Here is a 24,013-nt window from a genome sequence, read left to right on the forward strand (position 1 = left end):
GGACATTTTTGTTGGGCACTTTTCAGAAAGCAATCTAGTGTCCATAATTTTTTGAATACATACATAGCAAAAAGCCTTTAGGTATCGGAAATAGTTCCTATAATGCGAAACTTATACTTTAAAATATTACACAAAATACCTTTTTTATTTCTCTTTATTATAACTTTATTATGTATACTTTATTATAGGAATTTCATTAATGCACGACTGCACTTGCACGATAAACAGCAAACACAAAGATATCACACAGGATGTATTATATTGTATGTAATAACTTAATAAAGACAAAATTCAGATAATGGCGCCCTATGAAGCATGCACATTAAAAGAGATTTATTTCTGTTCTGTTCCTTCCAAACATTATTTCTTAGAACTTTAGAGTCAGTACGGTTGTATATTGCAAGCGGGTTTGCCATTCTGTGAATTATCATAAATAAATCCTCCTTCAGTATTCCACAACAATTAACAGCGATAATCCCCTAAAAGTACCTGCCTAATACTACCTTTTACGACCGATAGCGTGAAGAGCGACAACGTTGTCAAGAAGATTCTCATTTAGTTTGGCGGGAAATTTAATATAGTTACAAAATGCACATTTAAGATTTAAATTGGTAGTGTCTAATTATTGTAAGTTCTATAATTACCGATGCGCAATGTAGCTCCGTTATTCTGAAAAAGTTTACCATCGTTTTGTCATCATCTAAATAGGTTTAATTAAAATAATTTTAGTGGTTCAGTGTTTTAATCCAATGATGAAAAAATATGTGACTACATTTATTAGAAGCTTCTTGTATTCTACTAATATTGCTTTGATTAAAACAAGAAGCTATATAATTACTCATAATAATAGTCGCGTTTTGTATAAAATCTCCATGGACCACAAATGGATGTCCAATGTACGTTGAAATCAAACGTCCAATGGACGTCGCGTAATGGACGTACATAGTACGTCCAGTTTTGGCCCATGGACGTTTGGACTTTAAATGTACGTTATTTGGACGTCCATCGGACGTTGTGTGCTATATGGGAAAATGCCTTTAATATGAGTGTCGGTTCATGAAAAGGGTGCATGGTAATGAACGAGCAGATATGAGGACAAAAAAAGGCTGGAGAGAAAGTTTTGAAGGCCTAGAACCTTACTGTGGTACCACTTAAGATTGCTACGAAAAACGAGGTTCAGAAATGGCTGATAAGGAATCATCAAAATAAATGAAATGGAGAGCCACGTAAGGGAAAATCCAGACGAAAAAATAATCAACAATATTGATAAAAAGCTCTCGAAAAATTTGATGAACGTCAATAAACGAGAGATCAAAACGGTCACTGAAATGGTGACTGGACTTGTCGTTTAGGAAACCACCTATACAAATTAGCTAAGGTGAATGAACCATGGTACAGAAAGTGCGAAATGGAAGAAGAGACTGCCATACACATACTAAGCCATTGCAATGTGCTAAGTGATGTAAGGCAGGAATTCATTGGACAACTGATGATTGAACCAGAAGAGATCCTAAAACTACCAATAAGAAAACGGTTGGCCTTCGTTGGACTTACTAGAGTATAAGGTAAAAAAAAACAAGATATGGTACAAAGGCCTTACGACCACGTGCCAGAGACTTACGAGTCTCGCCTGGTGTAAAAAGAAAAAGAATTCCATTTTTTTATGTTGTTGGTTAAGCATTGTCAACATTTTTCTTTTCGAGAGTCAAATAAGTCAGGAAATAAAATTCGAAATTATTTGGATATAAAGTTGGAAAAATAAAGCATAACCGAGTGGCGAAATACTCGACAGGAAATATAAAATTGCATTTCACGTCCTGTCATTCACCGTGATAATAACTTTAGCGAATTTGGTTCAGCTTTGATTACCACTAGAGACTCTTCAGTAGTTATAACCCCCCCCCCCCTTAGGATCATCCTGGTTAAGCCTCCACTATGTGCTTATACGTATTTCGGAATATCTGTTTCCTCGTCGGAGCACCTGGGTAGAGGCACTGAATCACTGAACTGAAATCAAATCTTTTCATCCTTTCGGGGCAAATGTCAAAATAATTACCAAAGATGCTACTAGCACCATCTATGAATCGAAAGTCAAATAAATCAGGAAATAAAATTCGAAATTATTTTTATCCTCTGAGCTTTTTAAGTTGGAAAAATAAAGCATAACAGATTAGGCGAAATACTCGACAAGGGAAATCTAAAATTGCATTTCACGTCCTGTCATTCATCGTGATAATAACTTTAGCGAATTATTTCCTTTAATATTCACAAAAGTGAGTAAAGTATAAACTAAAAGAAAAGAAAAGATGGTTCAGATTTGATTACAGTACAGAGCCTCCATTATGTGCTTATACGTATTTCGGAATAAGCGTTTCCTCATCGGAGCACCTGGGTAGAGGCACTGAACTGCAATCAAATCCTTTCATCCTTTCGGGGTAAATATCAAAATAATTACCAAATATGCTACTAGCACCATCTATGAATCGAAAGTCATTGCATTTCACGCCCTGTCATTCACCGTGATAATAACTTTAGCGAATTATTTCCTTTAATATCCACAAAAGTGAATAAAGTATAAACTAAAAGAAAAGAAAGGATGGTTCAGATTTGATTACAGTACAGAGCCTCCACTATGTGCTTATACGCATTTCGTATTAACGTTTCGAATAACCGTTTCCTCATCGGGGCACCTGGGTTCAGTGGTGCTCCTTGCAGTTCAGTGTCTCTACCCGTGTGCTCCGATGAGGAAACGGTTATTCCGAAATACGTATACAGTACTGTTTTTGTGACGGTACGCGCCGGTACGCCGTACCGGTACCTCTTGGGACAAAACATAAAAAAAAAACATCAAAATTACAGACAAATTCCTGAATTTTTGCCTTGCTCACAAACAGCTTTAAAAAGCCCTTATTGAGGCTAAAATTAAAATTTTTTCCCGGGGATGGACCCCCTTATGAACACTCCCAAGCCCCCCGGAACATTGCGTACCGGAACCTACATTGTTACAAAAACAGCAGTGCGTATAAGCACATAGTAGAGGCTCTGTACTCTAATCAAATCTGAACCATCTTTTCTTATCTATTAATTTTTCTTTTCTTTTATTTTTATTTTTATAATTGACCCTAATCCTTAAACAATTATTGTAAAAACTTCAATTAGAAACATAATATGTAAACTAGCTGTTACTAACAAGTATTATCATCAGTGTAAAAATAGGTCAAAAACATTGCGAAGTTTTTCCAATCCAGTCACATTTGACCCTAAAATCTTCATATAACCCAATTCTAAAATGTTTAGGGTAACACATCGGCGAAATCTGGTTAGAAAATTGGCAGGATATCAAATGAGCGAAAGGAAAGCAAAAGCATTGATCCGCGTACTATTTTTATATAAATGTATGTTGGTTTAGACGTGACGGCATTTACCAAGATTAAGTCATTGACGAAGACGCACGCGATACAAAAATAAACTAAAGAAAAACTAAATGTCGGGAAAACTTTGGAATAGACTTTGTCATAACACGGTTAGTTCTTCTCGTGATCAAATTATTCCGGTACGTCGGAAATGACTGGCGTCAAGATTCCTTCAGCGTTATTTCTAGTTGTACATTACTATTTATATTACCGTGAAGGAAATGTAGAAATGTAAAAGTTTCTCTAGAAAATTAAGCGTATGCACTACCACACTAAAAACGTAAAAACGGTAAATGAGTTAGCAAAAGACATATACTAAGATCGAGTCGTTTGAGCCACTCGAAGACTGTGTCTATTTCATTATGTTATATTTTTAAGAACATAGTCCAGAGAAATAAGATTTTTCTCGTGACACATCCCCCTCCAGGCCGAAACCAAATTTTTTTGAGTAGTATGGACATCTATATTAATAACCTATATGTTTCCTGCAGCCGATTTTGATGATATACATAGTTATAAATAAAAGAAGATCAAAAACAGTAAATTTTCGCTTTTTTCATCTATTACTAAAAAGTGAAGCACTCTAAACAAATTTGAGAATATGTCTATCCTTATTTGTTGCTTAGAAAATTGCAAAATAAATCTTAAATTTTGAGATTTTATAAATGTTCATAACTTATGTAAAAATTAAGTTGGAACCTTCTTAGTACACGGAATACTGAGACTTCTTGTGCTTAAATTATATTTTAAATTTTAAAGTAATTGGTCAAATAGTTTAAAAGTTATTTAATTTGTTTTTCCCAAATTTATTTCTTTTGCAACACTATAAGTCAGAAAATTATAAGGTTACAGTAATACTTCGGACAGTTTATGAAAGAAGAACATTTATACTATTAAATTAATTAAAAAAAAATGACAAAAAGTAATTTTAAACATTGTAAAATTATTTTGCAAAAACATGTCGATTCTTTGCTTACTTATAAACAATTAGAATAACTTTTTAACCGTTACCCGTAGAAAAATTATTTTTTAAAATTTAGAAAGACTGAATTTTTATACACATTTAGAAAGAAAAACAGTTGTCCTAGGACAATTAGGGACAACGTTAGCCCCCCCTTTTTTAAATTTACATGTTCTTGCAAAATAATTTTGCAATATTTAGAATTTTTTTGTCGTTTTTTTTTAATTAAATTAATAGAGTAAATCTTTTTTCCACCTACCTCTACCGAAAGTATACTTTTCCGGACCTGATTGTAGGGAGCAAAGTTGTACTTTTCCTCCCTAGGGAGGAAAATATTTTTCCTCCCTAGGGAGGAAAAGTAAAAGTGACGTCATGGTACTTCATTCATGAAATATAACTTATTGACGCCCTGTACAATATCTATTTTTTATTACGTAAGTATCTATACATTTTAACGTTTATTTAAAAACACTCTGTATTTTACAGAATGGTAAAAAACAGTAAATTGTTATTCTGATTTAACAATGTTTACATTAATAATTTGACTTATATTTGACAGTTGACAGTTATATTGTACCTACTTTTTTGTTTTAGTTCTAATAAATTTTGTTGGTCAGTTACATAAATAAATTAAGTAAAAATTAAAAAAATTACTTGTTATTTGAGGAAGGTGGAAAAACCATATGTATAACATGGGAGTAAAGTGCCTTTTCCTCCCTTGAATGATTACTGCCCTCCGCTACGCGTCGGGCAGTAAACTTCATTCTCGGGAGGAAAAGTAGCACTTTCCTCCCTTGTTATACAAATAGATATTCTTTCATAAACTATCCAAAGTATTACTGTAACTTCATCATTTTCTGACTTAAGAGTTGCAAAAAAATTATTTTGGGATAAACAAAAACTTTTAAACTATTTGACCAATTACTTCGAAATTGAGGGTATGATTTAAGCACCAGAAGTCTCAGCATTCCGTGTAATAAGAAGGTTCTAAGTTAATTATTATAGAAGTTATGAATATTTATAAAAACTCGAAATTTATGATTTATTTTGCAATTTTTTAAGAAATCAATAAGGACAGACATATTCAGCGAACGCCATATTGAAGTTTGTTATACGATTTATGATTTATGAGTTTCTTACTCTCAAATTTGTTTAAAATGCTTAACTTTTGGTAACAGACGAAAAAAGCGAAAATTTACCGTTTTTTGATCTTCATTTGTTTATAGCTATTACAAAATTGGCTGCAGAAAACGTATAGGTTATTATTATAGATGTCCATACTACTCAAAAAAATTGGTTTTGACCTGGAGGGGGTTGTGTCACCAACAGGATGTTTTTTCCTTATTTCTCTGAACTAATATGATATGCAAATAGGCCTGGATCAAAAAAAAAGTTGATTAATGGCAAGCTGAAAATTTTTTAATAGCTTAATGGTGTCTAGTCGAACAAACTTTGATGTACAGGAACACTGGAACAGAGGAAGTTTTAATTGTGGAACAGGTTACAGGTTTCGAACGTCAAACTACAAAAACGTCCCATTTATTTTGTCGGACAGAACTTCCAATTGATTTGTTATCCTTTCATTAAACTCTCATGCAAAAATCAGACTGCTATTTATCACCTGTCATAATTCATGTCATCTGACATGTTCCAGTGTCGGACTTATTAAAATGCCCAGTTGGTGCCCATAAATACCAGTCTGATTTTTGCATGACAGTTTATTGAAATGGTAACAAATCAATTGAAAGTTCTGTCCGACAAAATGCATGGAACGCTTTCGTAGTCTGACAGTCCAAATTTTTAACCTGTTCCACAATTAAAACTTTCCCAGTTCCAGTGTTCCCATACATCAAAGTTTGTCCGACGAGACACCTTTAAACTGTTAACAAATGTTCAGCTTGATTTAATCCACTTTTTTTGGGTATCCGGGATCCAGGCCTAAAAATCCTACTTGTTGAAGTGTAAATAATAGTAAATCTTGTTCCAATACTTATTACCATAAAAGCTTTGGTATATTTAAAAAGAAGTCTTCTATAAAAAAGATATCGATAAGAGCAATTCGACTGGTGTCATGTGACATATCAAAGACATATCGACAGTGAGAGACATATCAAAGTCTAAGATCATGATAGTGGATAGATTACATAACAATCATCCACACATAACTAATACAATTGACCGGTTTGAAGTTGTCAGCTCATACTTATTTCTGGGATCATTGATCACAAACACAGGGTCATTACAGGCAAAGATTAAACGTAGATGTGACTTAGCAAAATTTGCCACAGCAAAATTGACCAATATATGGAAGGACTGTCAAATTTCAAGAGCGTTAAAGATGAGGTTGATCAACTGCTTAATATTTCCAATACTGACCTACGGATGTGAATCTTAGACCATGAGACAATCGGTAAGAAGGAAGATAGACGCCACTGAAATGTTCTGTTGGAAAAGAATGTTACGAACTCCTTCGGCCGATTGTAGAATAAATAATTCAATTTTAAGGGAACTAAAAGTTAGCCAACAACTCCAAAGTAAAGTCCATCTCCAACAATTAAAATACTTTGGACATGTTATGGGAGCAAACACAGAAAATATGGAAAGACTCATTATACAAGGAAGTGTGAAAGGCCGAAGATCACGAGGAAGATCCCCAACAAGATGGATCGATCAAATTAGAGGAATGTGCAAAGACCTATGCATGAGTTAAAATAAATGACCAGAGACAGAAATCTTTGTAGATGGACAATACACGACATCATATCGACCACTACACTCCCTCCGCGGATCAGGATTGAAGTGAGAGCATACAATTAAAGATACAGACCACTGGCACTGCTATAGTAATAAATTTGTAAATAAATGAATTAAAGTAAAGGAATCACTTACCTTGTAACAAATAAATCGTAGCCTGATACTCCGCCAACTTTTCATCTATGTAATCCTGCGATTGGTTAGCAATAATCTCAGCAGTGGTAGGTCCTGTATCCTCCTCCTCGTCGGGGTCATAGTTATGCGGTAAGGGAGGTGGTTCCAAAGGAACCCCTACGTACTCGAAATCTCGACTGGGGGGACCGAAAGAGGGCGATTCGGTGTTTGGGGTGTAGGATTGGGGAGCTCCTCTGAAGTGCTCAGGGGAGTAGGGTTGAATGCCTCGGAAGTGATCGGGGGAATAGGGTTGGATGCCTCGGAAATAGGGGCCGTCTGATGGTGAGGCGCAGCGGTTGGGTGCTGGAGAAGGCTGAAAAAAATTAAAGCAATTAGTAAAAAAAATCAAAAACATAATTAGCAATGAGAAATATAGCCCAATAAATGACCGTTTTGGAGTGTAATTTCCAGGGGCAACTCCGAATAGCATGAAAATTTGGATTTAGGTTCTACTTGCCTTCCACTTCAAAGTTGAATTTGTGCTGTTGGTTGCTTTTACTTGGGGGCTGACATTTGCCCCTTCTCGGGGGGTGTAAAACGCGTGTTTAAAATAAGGCCGGAAATGGATAAATTTACTTATTTTAAGCACCTTTTGTTCTATAAAGTTTTTTACGTAAGTCAATATTTTTCGAGTTATTCGCGATTTAAAATGTTGATTTTTCGACAAAAAAACTACGTTTTCAGACCGTTTTTCTCAAATAACTCAAAAAGTAAATATTTTATCGAAAAAAATATTTTTAGCAAAAGTGTAGCCTATAAAAAAACGAAAAAATGGTGTAACAGTAAAGTCTACAAATTGAGCAGAAGCAAAGTTGTAGCTCATGAAAAATACGTTCTTATTCGTCTAATTTCAAATCGAATATTTCAACGCGAAATCACCGAAGAAATAAGCGTTTTTCGGGAAAACCTTATTAACATTTTTAAAGTATCGAAAAAAAGCTTATTAATTGTTTTTTACAAAAGTTTACAGGATTAAAAATAAACGAGTTACACTGAAAAAAAAGTTGCCCCTTTTTTTTGGTAAAAAAAAAATCGTGAAAAGCTCCCTCTATTTAGCACCCTAAATGAAATTAATCATTTGGCTTTACCATTTATTTTAACTTTATGTGTATTGTTTATATGATCTGTAAGTTTGATTGGTTTGAAGTGCTTATTTTTTAAAACATTTGGCTTTATAGTAAAAAAAATTTTCTAGAAATTTTTGAAAAATTTCATTTTTTCAAAATAACTTAAAAAGTATTAGTGATAAGAAAAATCTTTAAGAGTAAGAAAATGTAGGTTTTGCTATTATAAATATGCTAGTTTCATTTTGTTTCTCCGTAACACAAAAATTGGTTAAGATATGGCTGTTCAAAATTTGCATATACTCGTGATTAGTGACCAATTCAAGCTTTCTAAATTATAACCCTTTCAAAAATAAACACTTTAAACCGGTGAGACTGACAGATCATATAAAAAATAGATAGGTAAGTAAATTGTTTGTAAAGCGGTAGCGATTAATTTCATTTGGGGAGCTAAACACGGCGGGATTTTTATGATTTTTTACAAAAAAAAAGATGGCCAACTTTATTTTGAGCGTAACTCGCTTATTTTTAATGCTAAAACTTTTGTTAACAATTAAAACAAAGCTTTTTATAAACAATTTAAAAAACTTTAAATGGGTTTTTCCTGAAAAGTGCTTAATTTTTCGGTGATTTCACCTTGAAATATTCGATTTGGAATTAGACGAATAAGAACGTATTTTTCATGAGCTACAACTTTGTTTTTATTTGATTGATAGACTTTACTGATACACCATTTTTTGGGCTCTTTATAAGCTACACTTTTCCTAAGAATATTTTTTTCGATAAAATATTTACTTTTTGAGTTATTTGCGAAAAACCGTCTGAATCCGTAGTTTTTTTGTCGAAAAATCAACATTTTCAATGGCAAATAACTCGAAAAGTATTGACTTACGTAAAAAACTCTATAGAACAAAAGTTGCTTAAAATCAGTCAATTTATCCATTTCCGGTCTTATCTTGAATGTATGTTTTTTCACCCCCGAGAAGGGGTGACTGTCACCCCTCAAGTTAAAGCAACCAACGGAACAATTTCAACTTTGAAGTGGAGGGTAAGTAGAACCTAAATCCAAATTTTCATCCAATTCGGAGTTGCCCCTGAAAATTACACGGTATCGCCGAATTTCCCGTTCATTTACTGGGCTAATAGAAAAATAACAAGATATTACACGTTACACCTTATTAAACGATGGAGCAGGTGAAAAAATAAAGATTAAAATAACTCCACACTTCATATTCTTCTTCTTCACGTGCCATATCAGAATTATACGATTATGGCGATCATCACTGCGAAGGCTTCTCGATCTTCTGCAACGTGGAATAATTGTCCTGCAGTTGATATCTGAGTTCATTCACGAATGTTTTTTCACCAAGAAATCCATTTTCTTTCTACACTTCTACGGCCCTCTATTTTGCCTTCAAGGAATAGTTAGAGTATTCTATATCGATTTCCCATCACTATATGGTCCAGACAAGATACTTTCCGGTATTTAACAGTCCTTAGCAGTTCTCTATTTTTGTTGAACCTCCTGCTTAGAGCTTCCTCATTTGTTTTTCTTGCTGTTCAATTCTTCAATTCTGTTCATGTTTGATACTTTCAGTATCCACACTTCTGCTCCATACAAAAGTACAGACCAAACATAGCACTTAACCATTCTTTATCTTAGTTCTAAACTGAGATGCAAAAAATGTCTTCATTTTCATGAAAATAGTTTTAGTCATTGATATTCTGATTTTTATTTCTATGTCTGGATCTAGTTGGTTCACTAGGACAGTTCCCAAATATGTAATTTGGTGAACTTTTAAACTTGGACTCCATTTATTTGGACTCTTCATATGGATGTGGGTTATGACTAAAGACTAAAATTTGGTTTTGTTTGAGTTTATTTTAATGCCCATTTCCTTTCGTACTTCGTGAATACGATCAAGCAGAATTTGGACACCTTCAATATTTTTATTCCATATGGCTGTCACTCAAGTGCCTTTTTAAATAATTGGTCAGGGTAAACATTGTACAATTTTGGCAACACAATGCAACCGTGTCTGACTCCTCGTTGTATGGAGATTTCGTCGGTACAGACGACACACCATAGACTATTTATAGACGATACGTAGACCAGACCATACTTCATAAGAAGCTCGAAAGAGAAAATGGTTAAAAACACGCTGATTTTTTATAAATGATAAAAATGCCTAAAAAACTTTATAATAAGAATTTGAATTCTGATGTCACTATTATGGCGATTTTGACAGATGTCCATGTGCACATTGGGAGATTTTATTTTATATTATTGGTAGTTATTATAACCTATATGAGTTTGAATGTCGTTATGACAAGTGGCAAATACAGTTTATTAATAAAGTTTTGATAATTATTGTCAAAAATGAATATTTTATCAATTTTTATTTACATTATAACCCTGAGTAAGTATCATATTATGTACGAAATTATTAGAATACGTTAAAGACTGCTCTCTTAATGGTAGGGGAGGCCAAGCGGGGTTTTTTGCAGTTACTCGAGCGTGTCAGATTATTACATGGGGAGAAACCTTGTAACCTGTAAAGTGTAACTGTACCTCTACCATATACTGGTTCTTAATACAGAGGCGTTCGTTAAGGGAGTCCGAAAAAATCTACCCTTAGAAAGCGTCAGATTAAGATAAAGTAAGTTAGGTACATGCAAAACAGTGTATATTTCAAAAATCTGACGATTTGAGCGAATGGGCGTCACAAAATTTCACAAAAAAAAGCGAATATTTCGATAAGTGAACGTCAGTTCGAAAAACTAAAAATACGTGTTCAATATTTTTCAAAAATCTATCGAATGATACCAAGTTCGACCCCCCAAGGAGAGAGGGGGGTAAATTTAAAATTTTAAATACCCACGGAGGTGGGGTGGGAGTTACTTTAAAATCTTAAATAGGAGCCTCCATTTTCTATTGCAGATTTGGATTCCTTACGAAAAAATAAGTAACTTTTATTCGAGCCATTTTTTAGAATTATGGATAGATGGCGCTATAATCGGAAAAAACGATTGTTGGAAATGGAAAATTAAATTAAAAATGGAGAGTCCCCCACTTTATGAAAAACTCAAATTAACTTTTTTTGGTTTTAGGACATACTCTTCACAACCCAATAGGTCCCCATAACGCTCGATAACTACAAATTTAGCATATGTACTTTCCTCCCTTACTATAAGCTTCTTAGCCATAATGATTCTTCAATAACAATAAAAACGAAGATACTGAAAAGTGAATAAAAAAAAGGTTATTATAAAAATGGTAAAAATTATTTGCAATGTGCATTGGTTACAGGTTACAGTGTCGCTGAAAAACCTACGGAGAAGTTGAATATAATTATATTTTTTACTGAAGCGACTGCCATACCAAGTTCTGATGTTGGAATAAAGTTTCTAGATATGCATGAGGTAGTCAGAGTGAAGGTAAGTTCTATTCGTAATCTTCTTCTTCAAGTGCTATCTCCGCGATGGAGCTTGCCAATCATCATAGCTGTTTGGACTTTAGAGATGGCTGCTCTGAAAAGTTCATTTGATGTACATCAGTACCATTCTCTCAGGTTGCGCAGCCATGATATTCTACGTGTCCATATACTTTATTTCCCTTTGATATTTCCCTGCATGTTGAGCTGGAGTAAGTTTTATCTCTCTTCACGTGTAATATGTCAATGTCCGATATATTCCAATTTTCTGGTTTGGATTGTATTCAAGATTTGATTTAAGAAAAAGACTAAGTTTTCAGTCTAATGGCATATAGAATAACATAATGTTACTCTACACCCCACCAGACTGAAAACAATGGGAACCTTCTCTGGTTACACCTCCGAGTTTCAGGTGGGGTGTAGAGTAACATTATGTTATTCTATATGCCATTAGACTGAAAACTTAGTCTTTTGCTAGCAGTTGCCGCTAGGGCATCTATGCCATTTCGTTCGTTGCAATCCGGAACTGCACGCCGGGATTTGTTTTGGTTGGATCAGAGAGAGCAGCATATGTGCCATCTGATGAGAGACTAATAAGTTTCGAAACCGGTAGAGGTGCTTGCTGCACTCTCTGATTGGACTAGAATATGGTGCGGCTGTATTTTCGTTGTGAAACGAAATTGAAAATGGTTATTCATTTTTGATTTTATTTAAGACTTCCATTTTTTTACTAGTAATGCTAGACTTCAATTGTTTTTATTGGGTATCAAATATACACACTTTTCCAACACTACTTATTTAGTATAAGCATACAGCTTCACTCATATGTTGTATCGTGCCAAAAAGTTTCCACGTTTAAATTTATATATTGTCTCCTTCTCTCCTGGCTGGAATCCGCCTTCATACCACTGCTGCTAAAAAAAAGAGCGCCAAATAATATAAGAACATGATCAAAAGTAACAGATCTACTCCAAAAGATTACCATATAAGGATGAAACTGGACAGGGCACATAAGAAGAATGGAAGACAAATATTGGACGAAGCGAATTGTTGAATGGCGACCAAAAGGAAATAACGGATGTAGAGGCAGACCAGATGAACTGATAACATCAAAGGAATGGCTGGTCACGAATGGGTGCAAAAAACACAAACTTTTTTGGTACGCGGGATCCAGGCCTATATACTTCTATTGCCTTGTCTGTCTCTTAATGATATGCTCGCTATTGATCTTGATACTTTCATTTCGATATTGTTGATTTGTTGTTTCGTCTTTCTTGTATCGGTCCTTGTCTCTGCTGCATATGTTATGATTGGTCTTACTGTTGCCTTGTATACTTTTATTTTGCTTTCCGTAGTCATATATTTGTTTCTCCATATGGTTTCTCGGAGGCAACCACTTACTCTTGCTGCTTTTGCTGCTTGCGTTGTAGCCTCTGTTCTTATATTCCTGTCACTAGTGATCTCTACTCCTAGGTAATTGAATTTCATTACTTGTTCTACAATTTTGCTGTCTATTTCTAACTTGCATCTACGCGGCTCTTTACTATAGCCATCACTATACATTATACATTATACTACACTACTATGCTATAAACATCACTATACATTTGGTTTTTTCTACTGATATTCTCATATTAAGTTTGTTTGCTGTGATATTGACGGTGTGGAGCTGCCTTTGTAGGCCATCCTCGTTATCAGCAATTAATAGTGCATCATCGGCATGGCATATTATCGTGATTTTATGCGCTCCCATGTGGTATCCATGTCGTTTTCTTACTTCCTGAATTCTTTGATTCATCACCATATTGAATAATGAATAACAATGGGCTGAGCGTGTCTCCTTGTAGGATTCCTCCTTTTAGTTCTATGCGTTTTGTTTCTCCTGTTGACATTATAATTTGGTCTTGTTGTTTTTGTTAATTTCATTAATTAGCCTTATTATCGGATGGTCTATTTGTTCAGCTTGCAATAAATTTTAGATGTCATTTTGCCTCACCCTGTTAAAAGAACTTTTTAAATCTACAAAGCACATTTATGCTGGTTTTCCATATTCAATAGACTTTTCTAGTATTTGTCTGATAATAAAAATTGCGTATATTGTGCTACGGTTCTTCCGGAAGCCTTGTTGTTCATCTGTGCCACGTTCGCTTTTTCCTCGATTTTATCTTTTATGACTGCCGTTAACAATTTTAATGTGCTGTTCATCAGACTAATGCCTCTATAATGTTCAGGATTTTTCGAGTCTGTAGCAGGAGACTTTCCTTCCATTCCGCTGGTACTACTCCGATATGTATTGTATTGACGAATAATTTTAGGAGCCATTTGAGTAGTGTTCCTCCTCCATATTTTAGCAGTTCATTGTGTATCTTATCAGGACCAGGTGCTTTTCTATTTTTTATTCGTTCTTGTAGCTATTCTTCTGATATTAGTACTCTATCGTGAGTTTCGTTTTAAATTAGCTAAAAAAAATGCATAATATCCAAAATACCACCTAGCATGAAGTAATTCCTTAAATTAATGTTTTATATTTCAGCACAATACAAATACGAAAACTGCTGGGAACTATAATATACATCGAAGAAATACTGAAAACTGTAAAGAACTTCTTAAAGAAAGTCTGGACTTGCTTGTTCGGTATTGTAAACATGCTCTTGGAATGAAAACTGGTAATATTATTAATTACGATACATATTATTTATTATAAAGCATGGCGTTGAAGCATACATTTTCAAAGATACACCAGATGAAGTCTATTTTCCTAGTTTATTTTTGTTCGTGAAAATAACCTATTTTTATCTATGAACTACTTTCATACACCATTTTCCTTTTCTAGGAAAACGTATTATGGCGTGGACGCTATAATTTTGAGCTTTACCGCCTTTATAGTGAACCTAATATCGATAGGTCCATCAAAATAAACAGGCTGCGGTGGCTAGGTCTCTTAGAGAGAATGAACGAGATGGAGCCGTCAAAACATTTATAACCAAAGACCGGATGGAGTGCCAATCTGTGCCCATCATCACAAACATCATATTGCCCATCCACAAAAAAGGGGACAAAACAAAATGCGCGAATTACAGAGGAATTTCACTCTTAAACACGGTATATAAAATCCTCTCAAACATTATTCTTAGTAGACTAACCCCTTATGCTGAAAATGTCCTAGGAGAATATCAAGCCGGTTTTAGGGCAAACAGATCCACAATAGATCAACTATTCACGCTGAGACAGCTTCTAGAAAAGGGATGGGAGTATAACAGACCCATACACAATCTCTTCATAGACTTTCGACAGGCACATGACAGCGTAGAAAGAAGCCAAGTATGGAATGCCATGGCGGAGTTCTCAATACCAAAGAAACTCATTCGGATGACTAAAGTCTGTATGGAGGGTGGAATATCAAAAGTACGTGTAAATAATAAACTGTCTGACAGCTTCGAAATCAACAGTGGACTCAAACAGGGTGATGCGTTATCTCCACTACTTTTTAACCTTGTATTAGAGAAAGCCATGAGGTCGGCCGAAATAAAAACAGAATTGCTATCGGTTCAAAGTTCCAAGCTATTACTAGCATACGCAGATGACATTGATCCCGTTGGAGACTCCATCCTATCCACAAAAGCCATTTTCAACAAGGTGGAAGGAGCAACAAGCGAAGTAGGGCTGAGTATTAATGAAAAGAAGACGAAATATATGTGTATAAATAGAACGACATGAAGAGACAGGATGGGACAAAATGTGATGGTCAACACCTTCAATTTCAAATAGTACAACGTTTTAAGTATCTGGGAGCCGTAATTACAGCTGACAACAATGTTACTGAAGAAATAAAAGACAGAAAGAATCCAATCCAATCAGCAAATCGCTGTCTATTCGCACTGAATAAGCTTATAAAATCAAAAATTCTTACAAGAAGTTTCAAGATCAACAAATCCATCGTCAGTCCTTTACTAACATATGGTTGCGAAACATGGACCATGACCAAATCAAACGAAGAAAAGCTCAGACGTTTTGAACGAAAAATGCTTAGAAAAATTTTCGGACCTCACCACGACATTAACACAAACCAGTACACGATCAGAACCAACTTCGAATTAAAAGAACTCTACAATGACACCAATATTGTCCAAGAAATTAAATCACAGCGACTAAGATGGGCAGGCCACGTGCACAGACTTCAGAACGAAAGACTTGTAAGACTGGTATGGGAGGAGATTCCTACAGGCAAAAGGCCACTCGGACGTCCCTGAATGCGATGGAGAGATAACATCCAAGCAGATCTCCGAAAAATGAACATCCCATTTGACCCTAGGTTGATATAAGACCGAAGAAATTGGAAGAAAGTTGTACAGTCAGCCAGGACCCACCCAGGGTTGTAACGCTATGTGATGATGGATGGAGTGAGGAAAAGAGGCAGGTCCAGAGCACGATTTAAGGACCAGGTGGAAGACGACTTGCGAGTGTTAGGAGAGCGAAATTGGAAAACCAAGGCGAAGGATAAGAAGGAATGGAAGCTGATTCTAGATCAGGCCAAGACCCACCAGAGGTTGTAGAGCCAATGATGATGATGACTTTCATAAACCTGTCGTGATCATTATACACTACGCGTCAGAGAAAACGGGCCACGCACAGAATGGGTTGTATTGAAATTAAAACCCAACTATGGCCTCAGGTTTTCTTAACATTCTGTTTTTTGATTAATTCGCTTATGTTGGATAATAAAAAAGTTAGGTACTTTAACAACTAGCCATGTTCTTCATCAATACAGGGTGTTTCTAAATAAGCGCGACAAACTTAAAGGGTTATTAATGACGTAAATTAAAAAATAATGACCGTTTGCTTTATAAACATATGTCCGCAAATGCTTCGTTTCCGAGATACGGGATGTTGAATTTTTTCTTACAAACTGACGATTTATTTATAGCCCTAAAACCGTTTGACATATGCAAATGAAATTTGGTAAGTTTTAAGACATAGTTATTGCGCATTTTTTGACATGCAATTAAGAATTTTATATTCTCCATTGGCGCGCATAGGGGTCATATTACCCGTATGCGTTTTAGTATTTTATAAATGCTAGAATATTCCACATGGTCACGTCAACTTTGAGAAAAAATCACAGTTTGATTGGTACACCCGCTATACAACGGCAATTCACCTTTCTAGCAACAATATTATTACAGCGATATTGTTAAAGAATAAGGCTATAACATATCAAAAAAATCACTCAAATCGGACAACAGATTTAGGAAATTCGACACAGTAAATATGACCCATTTTGTGGGTGGTCCGTTTTTTTCTGACGCGCAGTGTATAAGCTATTGATATGTTCAAAATAAGAGAGCTAAAAGGAACTACAACGTTAATGGGATTTTATTGTGTCATATGGTCAATGGACCTCTAAATTTGACAAAACCGGGGAGTGCTACCATTTAAATGGTTGCGTTTTTGAGAAAGTGGTGAATTAGTTCCTAGGCACAGGGCGAATTACGGTGAGTTCTATGCACTTTTGGTGCAAACACGTCTACAGGAAAATTGTTCTAGGTTAAATTTACTATCTTAAAATCACATCTTGAAGTGAAAAATGTTATTTTTTACAAAAATATATTCAAAAGAAAAGCAAGAAAAAAACACGAAAGAAAGCAATTTTGTTTTTTCCCCATAACTTTTTCCCACAAGGATATAGGTATAGACATTGCTTCAGCGAAAAATAAGTTCCATTCTTCCTCTTTAAAATGAAGTTTGGCAGTAGTCTCTAAGATTTATAGTTTCCGAAAGAGAATTTTTCAAAGTTCGCCACTCACAACATTTTTGGGCCATTTTCCCCATTACTTCACAAACGTTCTGTAACTTTTTTCTAGGTATTTCTAGGTATACGCAATGGTACATTTAGTAGAGAGAGAAGTCAATTACCTTCAAAATGGTCTATTGTATAAGACTATATGGCTCTTTTTAAGCAAGTTATACTTTTTCAAGGTTTTATACTTTTAATGATTTCTGATATTTTTAATGATAATTTCTCATTACGACTTTTTTTCTTGTACATTTAGGTATATACATTGGGGAATAAATAAAGCTTATTTTCTTTACTTTAAAATGGTGTATTGCAAAAGTTCTAGGACTAAACAAGATATCCGTAGGATATTCAAGAGTATCCGTAATTTGAGAAAAGTTTTAATTTTTTTAATTTGAAGAATATAATTGCATATTATAACATACTTTTTAATTCCAAATAACTTTTCTTTATAACACTTTTCGATATTGTGAAATATAAAGGTACCTTACTCTTGAGCAAAATTCATATTTTTTACATACCTTGTACACTATTGATAAAATTTTAGGTTTTAGTTTTAGACTATGCAGAGCATTTTATAAAAAATATTTTTTTTTTCATAAAGTTAATAATAAAAAAGTTTTCCATATGGTTCCAACTTAGTGGGACCTATTGCATATTTATGTATATGTCACATTTTGAAAAAGCATATCTTGTTTAAAAATATTCCTAGAATTTTTGAAATACACCATTTTAACGTGAAGAAAATAAGCTTTCTTTTTTTATTGTACAATGTATATACCTAAATATACAATAAAAAAAGTTATAATGAAAAATTTAATGAAAAATAATCATAAAATATATCAAAAATCATTAAAAGTATAAAACTCTGAACAACCATATCTGGCTTAAAAATAGTCATACATACTTCTACAATAGATCATTTTAAAGGTAATTGGCTTTTCTTTCTACCAAATATAACACTGTGTATATCTAAAGCTAGGTAGAAAAAAGTTACCGAACAATGTTTGAGAAGTAACAAGGAAAATGGGCAAAATCGCTGTGAGTGGCGAACTTTGAAAAATCATATATTTTAGAAACTATAAATTATAGAGACTTTTACCAAACTCCATTTTAAAGAGGAAATATGGAAGCTTTTTTTCTGTGAAACAAGGCCTATACCTATATCTCTGAGGAAAAACGCTATGGGGCAAAAAACAAAATTGCTATCTTTCGTGTTTTTCTCTTGCTTTTCTTTTGAACATATTTTTGTAAAAAAAAATATTTTTGACTTTAGAATATGATGCTTCGATAGTAAATTTAACCTAGAACAATTTTCCTGTAGAAGTGTTTGCACCAAAAGTGTATAGAACTCACCCTAATTCGCCCTGCGCCTAGGGACTAATTCACTCCTTTCTCAAAAACGCACCCCCTTAAATGGTAGCACTCCGCGGGTTTTTCATACTGAGAGGTCCATTGACTATATGAAGCAATAAAACCCCGATAACGTTGTAGTTCCTTTCTAAAATACATAATCAATAGCCTAGTGTGTATCTTCATCTGCTTGGAACATCTCCCAGTTCTTAAGAAGAAAAATGTACCGCAACCAATATATGTCTAATATTTATTTTTCATATTTTTTAGTAACTTTGTCAATAAGCGATTACGTATCAGAAGATACTAATTTTCATTCTTCGGATCATATTGTACAACGCCAGAGCAAAAATACACCACCAAAGCATAAGAAGGTTAAAAATGGACGAAGAAAACAAAAAGAAGACACAATACCGTCTGTTATTAAAATGAACAATATGAACCCCAACGCTATTATATCAACTCCAGAACATACGGAGGTATTTAATATAAGGCTAAAGAGGAATATAAGTGAACATCAAGACGATTCAGATAATTTTCTTGAATATCCAAAGAAAAATAAACCAGAAAAATATAATTGGGATATTTTGGATATCATGTCACATGTAAGACTTTCGTTCTTTGGTGATTTTTTTAATAACGGTAGGTCTAAAAGCATTTTCTGTCTAATTACAATGTACAATGCGCGTCAAATGAATCGAAACGCTACATATTTTGTGCTTCTTCTCTTGTCCTCACCTTTTCCATGCCTGGTTACACCAACAAATCTTAATCTCCAGCTTAGCCCAGTTCAGCTTATAGATAGGGCCGTTTTACGTGTAACTTACTTTGTATAATAATTTTCGATTCTTATCGATCCCATCCACGTGGCAATCCATTATGATAAGCTGAAAATTGATCTAAGACTCAATGGCGTAACGCGTATGTTCCATAAGCTGAGCTTAAAGCACATCTTAAGCTTAAGATCTGTTGGTGCAACCAGACATTAGCTACTCATTTTTGTCCATCTTGTCTTTTTCATTTAGCCTTTTTTTCTCAAGTTCTCTGCCATACAGTCCTTCCATCTTTTCCTCGGTTTTTCTCTACCTATCTTTCCCTTAACTGTAAACTGTAGTCACCCCAGCTCTTTTCCTAGTCACTTCGTTCCTGATCTTGTCCCTTCTAGCCTTATCCAACACGCACCGTAACATTTTCACTTCAGCTACCTCCATCTTCTTTTCCTAAACAGCCCACACTTCACCGCCGTACACCAACGCATATCCCCAACAACCATTCCAGTTTCTCCCAACCTCTATTTTTGACCTGCTAACCTTAAGTCCTTCCTCTTTAATAGCCCTTTTCCAACCCTTTGACTTCTCTTCCTCCATTTCTTTGCTCTCCTCCACTAACACGATTTCATTCGCAAAGAGCATTGACCAGGGAGCTTCCTCCCTTATCTTCTTTATCAGTATCTACATCCATCATCTTCTTGTGGTACTGTCTCCTTTAATGGAGGTTAGCGACTACGCACTGGCAAATCTCTCTATCTGTCCAATGCGGCTCTAAATAAAGATATTTAATCAATTCCGATCCAGTATCTGATATTTTTAAACCATAAAGTACATCCATAACAAAATTAAACAGGGAGGAACTCAGTGAAGAGCCTTGATGTAAACCAACTGTCACTGGAAAATTTTCCGTCAGTTTTTACTTTGGTGTACGCTCCCTCATACATATCCTTCACAAACCTTACGTATTTCTCAAGAATCCATTTCTCCTCTCATACTTCTCCATAGCTCTTGTCTAGGTACTGTGCCGTAAGCCTTCTCAAGATCTATAAATACCAAGTGTAGCTATCTTTTCTTCTCGCCGTATTTCTCTATTAACTTTCTCAAAACAAACAAGGCATCCTCTTTTCTCCTTCCTGGTATAAACCTAAACTGTTCTTCACCTATCGATTTCTCCGCCTTTAACCTTCGTTCGACAGTACTCTTCCAAATTTTTATTGTGTGCAACATTAACTTTATCCGTCTACAGTTCTTACAGTCCTGAATGTCCCCTTTATACAATGATACCATCACCCTCTCTCTCTATACATTGGGCATCTTCTGTTGCTTATATAACCTATACATCATTTGCCACAACAGATCAACCCCTTCCTCTCCTGGAGCCTGCAAAACCTCCATAGATATTCTATCAGGTCCTACTGACTTAGCACCTTCAATCTATTTAAAGTTCGACAACCTTGTCTCTCACTATCCCTGGTATTATATTCTCATTTGAGATCCTCTGCCTCTCCTCTGGTATTCTTCACTTAGAAACTTTCTAAAGTACTCATAACATCTTTGATTTATTTCAACATCGGATCTTAACACTTTTCCAAGCACTCTTAATGTGCCGCAAGTGAGTCAAGTCCTGGATTGATGATGTGGAAGAAGACCTAAAGATTCTAGCGGTCATAAGATGGAGGGAAGTTGCCAGGAGTCGACAGAAGTGGCACTTCTTTGCGAGCAGACCAAGATCCACAATGGGTTGTTGAGCCACTTATGATGATGATGATGAGTCAAGTCCTTTGATGAATTTTCCCTTCTTTTAGCAATGCTGTTTAACCTTTTGATACCTCGGGTGCTTCCAACTTTTCATATACCTTGCATCAGACGATCTTTCCAGCGCACTTTGCTTCCATCTTTACTACCTTGTATTTATCCTCACCTTCCTTTGTTTATCCTTATCCTTATCCTGATTATTTCATCAAATATCTTAAGAAATTGTACTTTTTTTAACAGATACATAATAGTAGTTTAACGTACATGTTTTAGAAAGAGATAAACTGGCTAAAGAAGAAAACAACATCCTTCCAAGTCTAAATAAACCCAGATACAATTTTGATTTATTTAACGCAGTAAGTAATGCTCTAGATACTTTACAAGAACCTCCTTGTGATGGGTTCTTGATGGTTATATTTGGAAGCCACCTGGATGAAATAAGCGATACGCGCAGTCCTTTAATCCAATCTATAAAACATATAACTGAGACCACAAATGAGCAAAATACACTTATTGTATTGACCACAGCTTGTCCGAAAATGGGAAGGTCAAATAACGAAGTTGTTGAAATTAAAGAAGACGCCAAGAAAATTAATGATATCATGGTACTACCAGTATTCGCAAAAGGTAACTTTTTCTACTTTTGTTAGCACCATTTTGCTGCTTTTAATCCATCTTTTGTGATTTTTATCTTTTTTATAAGGCTATTACTTCGTAGTTACAAAGACATCGATCTATATGCTACTTCTAATTTAGGTTTTTTTTATATTTTTCGTATTTCTTACCAACTTTTACCATCCACAAGAACAAAAATGTTAGAAAATCAACCGGTATATTAGATTTCTGGAAAGAAAAAGCAAAGAACAAGCAAGAATGGAGGAAGATTTTAAACCAAGCCATGAGCCTACTTGGCTCGAAGTGCTAATGAATATATTAGATTTCATTTTGGGACTGTAAGTAGTCATACATCGTACAGACCAATCGCAGAATCCATGTTAGAAGAGAAGAACATCAAAATGACAAAAAGGGGACAAAAACATTGTCCCCTGCACTACATGTCTCAACATGTAGGACATACATTAAAACTGAACTAATAGGTTCAGAAGAAATTGAAAAAAAAATCAATAACTTAAACCAAAGAGATGGTGCTCAAAGGCTTACAATAACATGGAAAACGGTGTTGAAGAAGAATACAAAAATAAATCGGGCAAAAATCAGAAACCAAATTTTAAAGCAAAGAAATTCAGAAGGAAGTCAAAAAATGCTTGGGAATAAAATAAGAATAGGAAAGGCGTATAAGATAAAGAATAGTACCTATATATAAAATTCCGTACGGAATGGCTGAATAGAATTATAGAGAAAAGAGAAAAGAATAAAAGGTAGACCCAGAAAAAACTGGATTAATAAAATAAAAGAAATCGACCTGAACAAGCTGAAAATATATTCTTGTTTACATTTTCATGCCATCCTATTTTACTTTGTATGTCTCGATGTAATACTAATTCCTTACTTTTTAGGTCCAAAAAGTTCAAAACTAATGCAATGTAGTGTATTGTATGACATTCCTTTAACATTAAAAAATATTTTAGAAGAAATGTCACCTACATTTACAAGGATATAATTTATAAAACAATGAATACTAAGCCTTAATTTGTATTATACGAAATATAAATAAACAAGTAATCGATACATATGTAAAAGTTTGTTCATTTTCAAGCTTTAAACGTCTACTGCTACACATACGTCTCCCCTCTTGTTTCCAATCTGATAAATCATGCGCCACTAGAATCCAATTTTTGTTTTATTTTTTTAAGTCCATGAAACTGGTGATTGCGCTACGCTGCTATTGTTCATTTTTAGAATATTAATAATAATAATAATTTATTCAACAATAAGAGGTACAATCTTTTTAGATATTTACAGCTAAAGTGAATAAATTAACCCGAAGGTCTCCGAGAGGTGTGGATACACCTGTTTCGGTAAATATGATATAAAATAATAAATAATAACATATTAACGTAAATAACATAAATAACATAAATAGCAACATAATACAATATAATATAATACAATAAATAGATAGGTACGTTTTTTTTAATTGTAAATACACAGTTATGTTTTAGTAAATATGATACGTAGAATAAATAATAGAATGAAAACAATAAAATAAATACTTAGTTTAACAACAAAGCACGAATAATTAATTTTTTTTTAAACAATTATGTATGGCTCAATTAGTTAGTAATATTTTTGAAGAATGGTGTATATACGCATGTTTTATTAAATATGATAAAAATAATAAGCAAAATAAATCAGTTTAAAACAATATAAAATTTGAAATATAGGTAGGTATAAAAATTGGTAGTGTGTCTAGAGTTTCATTTATTTTTTTTTTGTTTTTTGAAGTTATACTTCTTTACGGGCGTAATGACGGTGAAATTTTATATGGGAAAACCTAGCGACCGGGCGCATGCGCATTATAACTTTGTTCTGATTGGATGTTCAAATGACATGACAAAAATTATCCGATATGGCAGCTGT

General features: G+C 34.3%; 2 protein-coding genes across 2 annotated transcripts in view; one reads left to right on the forward strand and one right to left on the reverse strand.

The window, feature by feature from the left end:
- Window positions 1–24,013, reverse strand: part of LOC114330686 (muscle-specific protein 300 kDa) — a 603,413-nt gene that overhangs the window by 532,304 nt on the left and 47,096 nt on the right. The window contains exon 3 of the mRNA XM_050652274.1: window positions 7,264–7,615. Coding sequence (XP_050508231.1) covers window positions 7,264–7,615 — 352 coding nt within the window. The remainder of the gene's footprint in view (window positions 1–7,263; window positions 7,616–24,013) is intronic.
- Window positions 10,688–23,165, forward strand: LOC114332710 (uncharacterized). Its single transcript, XM_028282541.2, has 6 exons — window positions 10,688–10,786; window positions 11,677–11,804; window positions 14,334–14,466; window positions 19,218–19,589; window positions 21,746–22,099; window positions 22,990–23,165. Exons 1-6 carry the CDS (start codon window positions 10,747–10,749, stop codon window positions 23,091–23,093), a joined length of 1,131 nt encoding a protein of 376 aa, XP_028138342.1. The 5' UTR covers window positions 10,688–10,746; the 3' UTR covers window positions 23,094–23,165.

The sequence above is a fragment of the Diabrotica virgifera genome, chromosome 5 (genome assembly GCF_917563875.1).
Source record: "Diabrotica virgifera virgifera chromosome 5, PGI_DIABVI_V3a".
Classification (NCBI taxonomy): domain Eukaryota; kingdom Metazoa; phylum Arthropoda; class Insecta; order Coleoptera; family Chrysomelidae; genus Diabrotica; species Diabrotica virgifera.

Bases quoted from the DNA above. Each gene is read 5' to 3' on its own strand.
- LOC114332710 (XM_028282541.2), top strand. From the start codon at position 10,747: ATGAATATTTTATCAATTTTTATTTACATTATAACCCTGA. The intron at 10,787-11,676 runs GTAAGTATCATA...CATTGGTTACAG, and splicing joins TATTTACATTATAACCCTGA to GTTACAGTGTCGCTGAAAAA. The intron at 19,590-21,745 runs GTAGGTCTAAAA...TACATGTTTTAG, and splicing joins TGGTGATTTTTTTAATAACG to AAAGAGATAAACTGGCTAAA.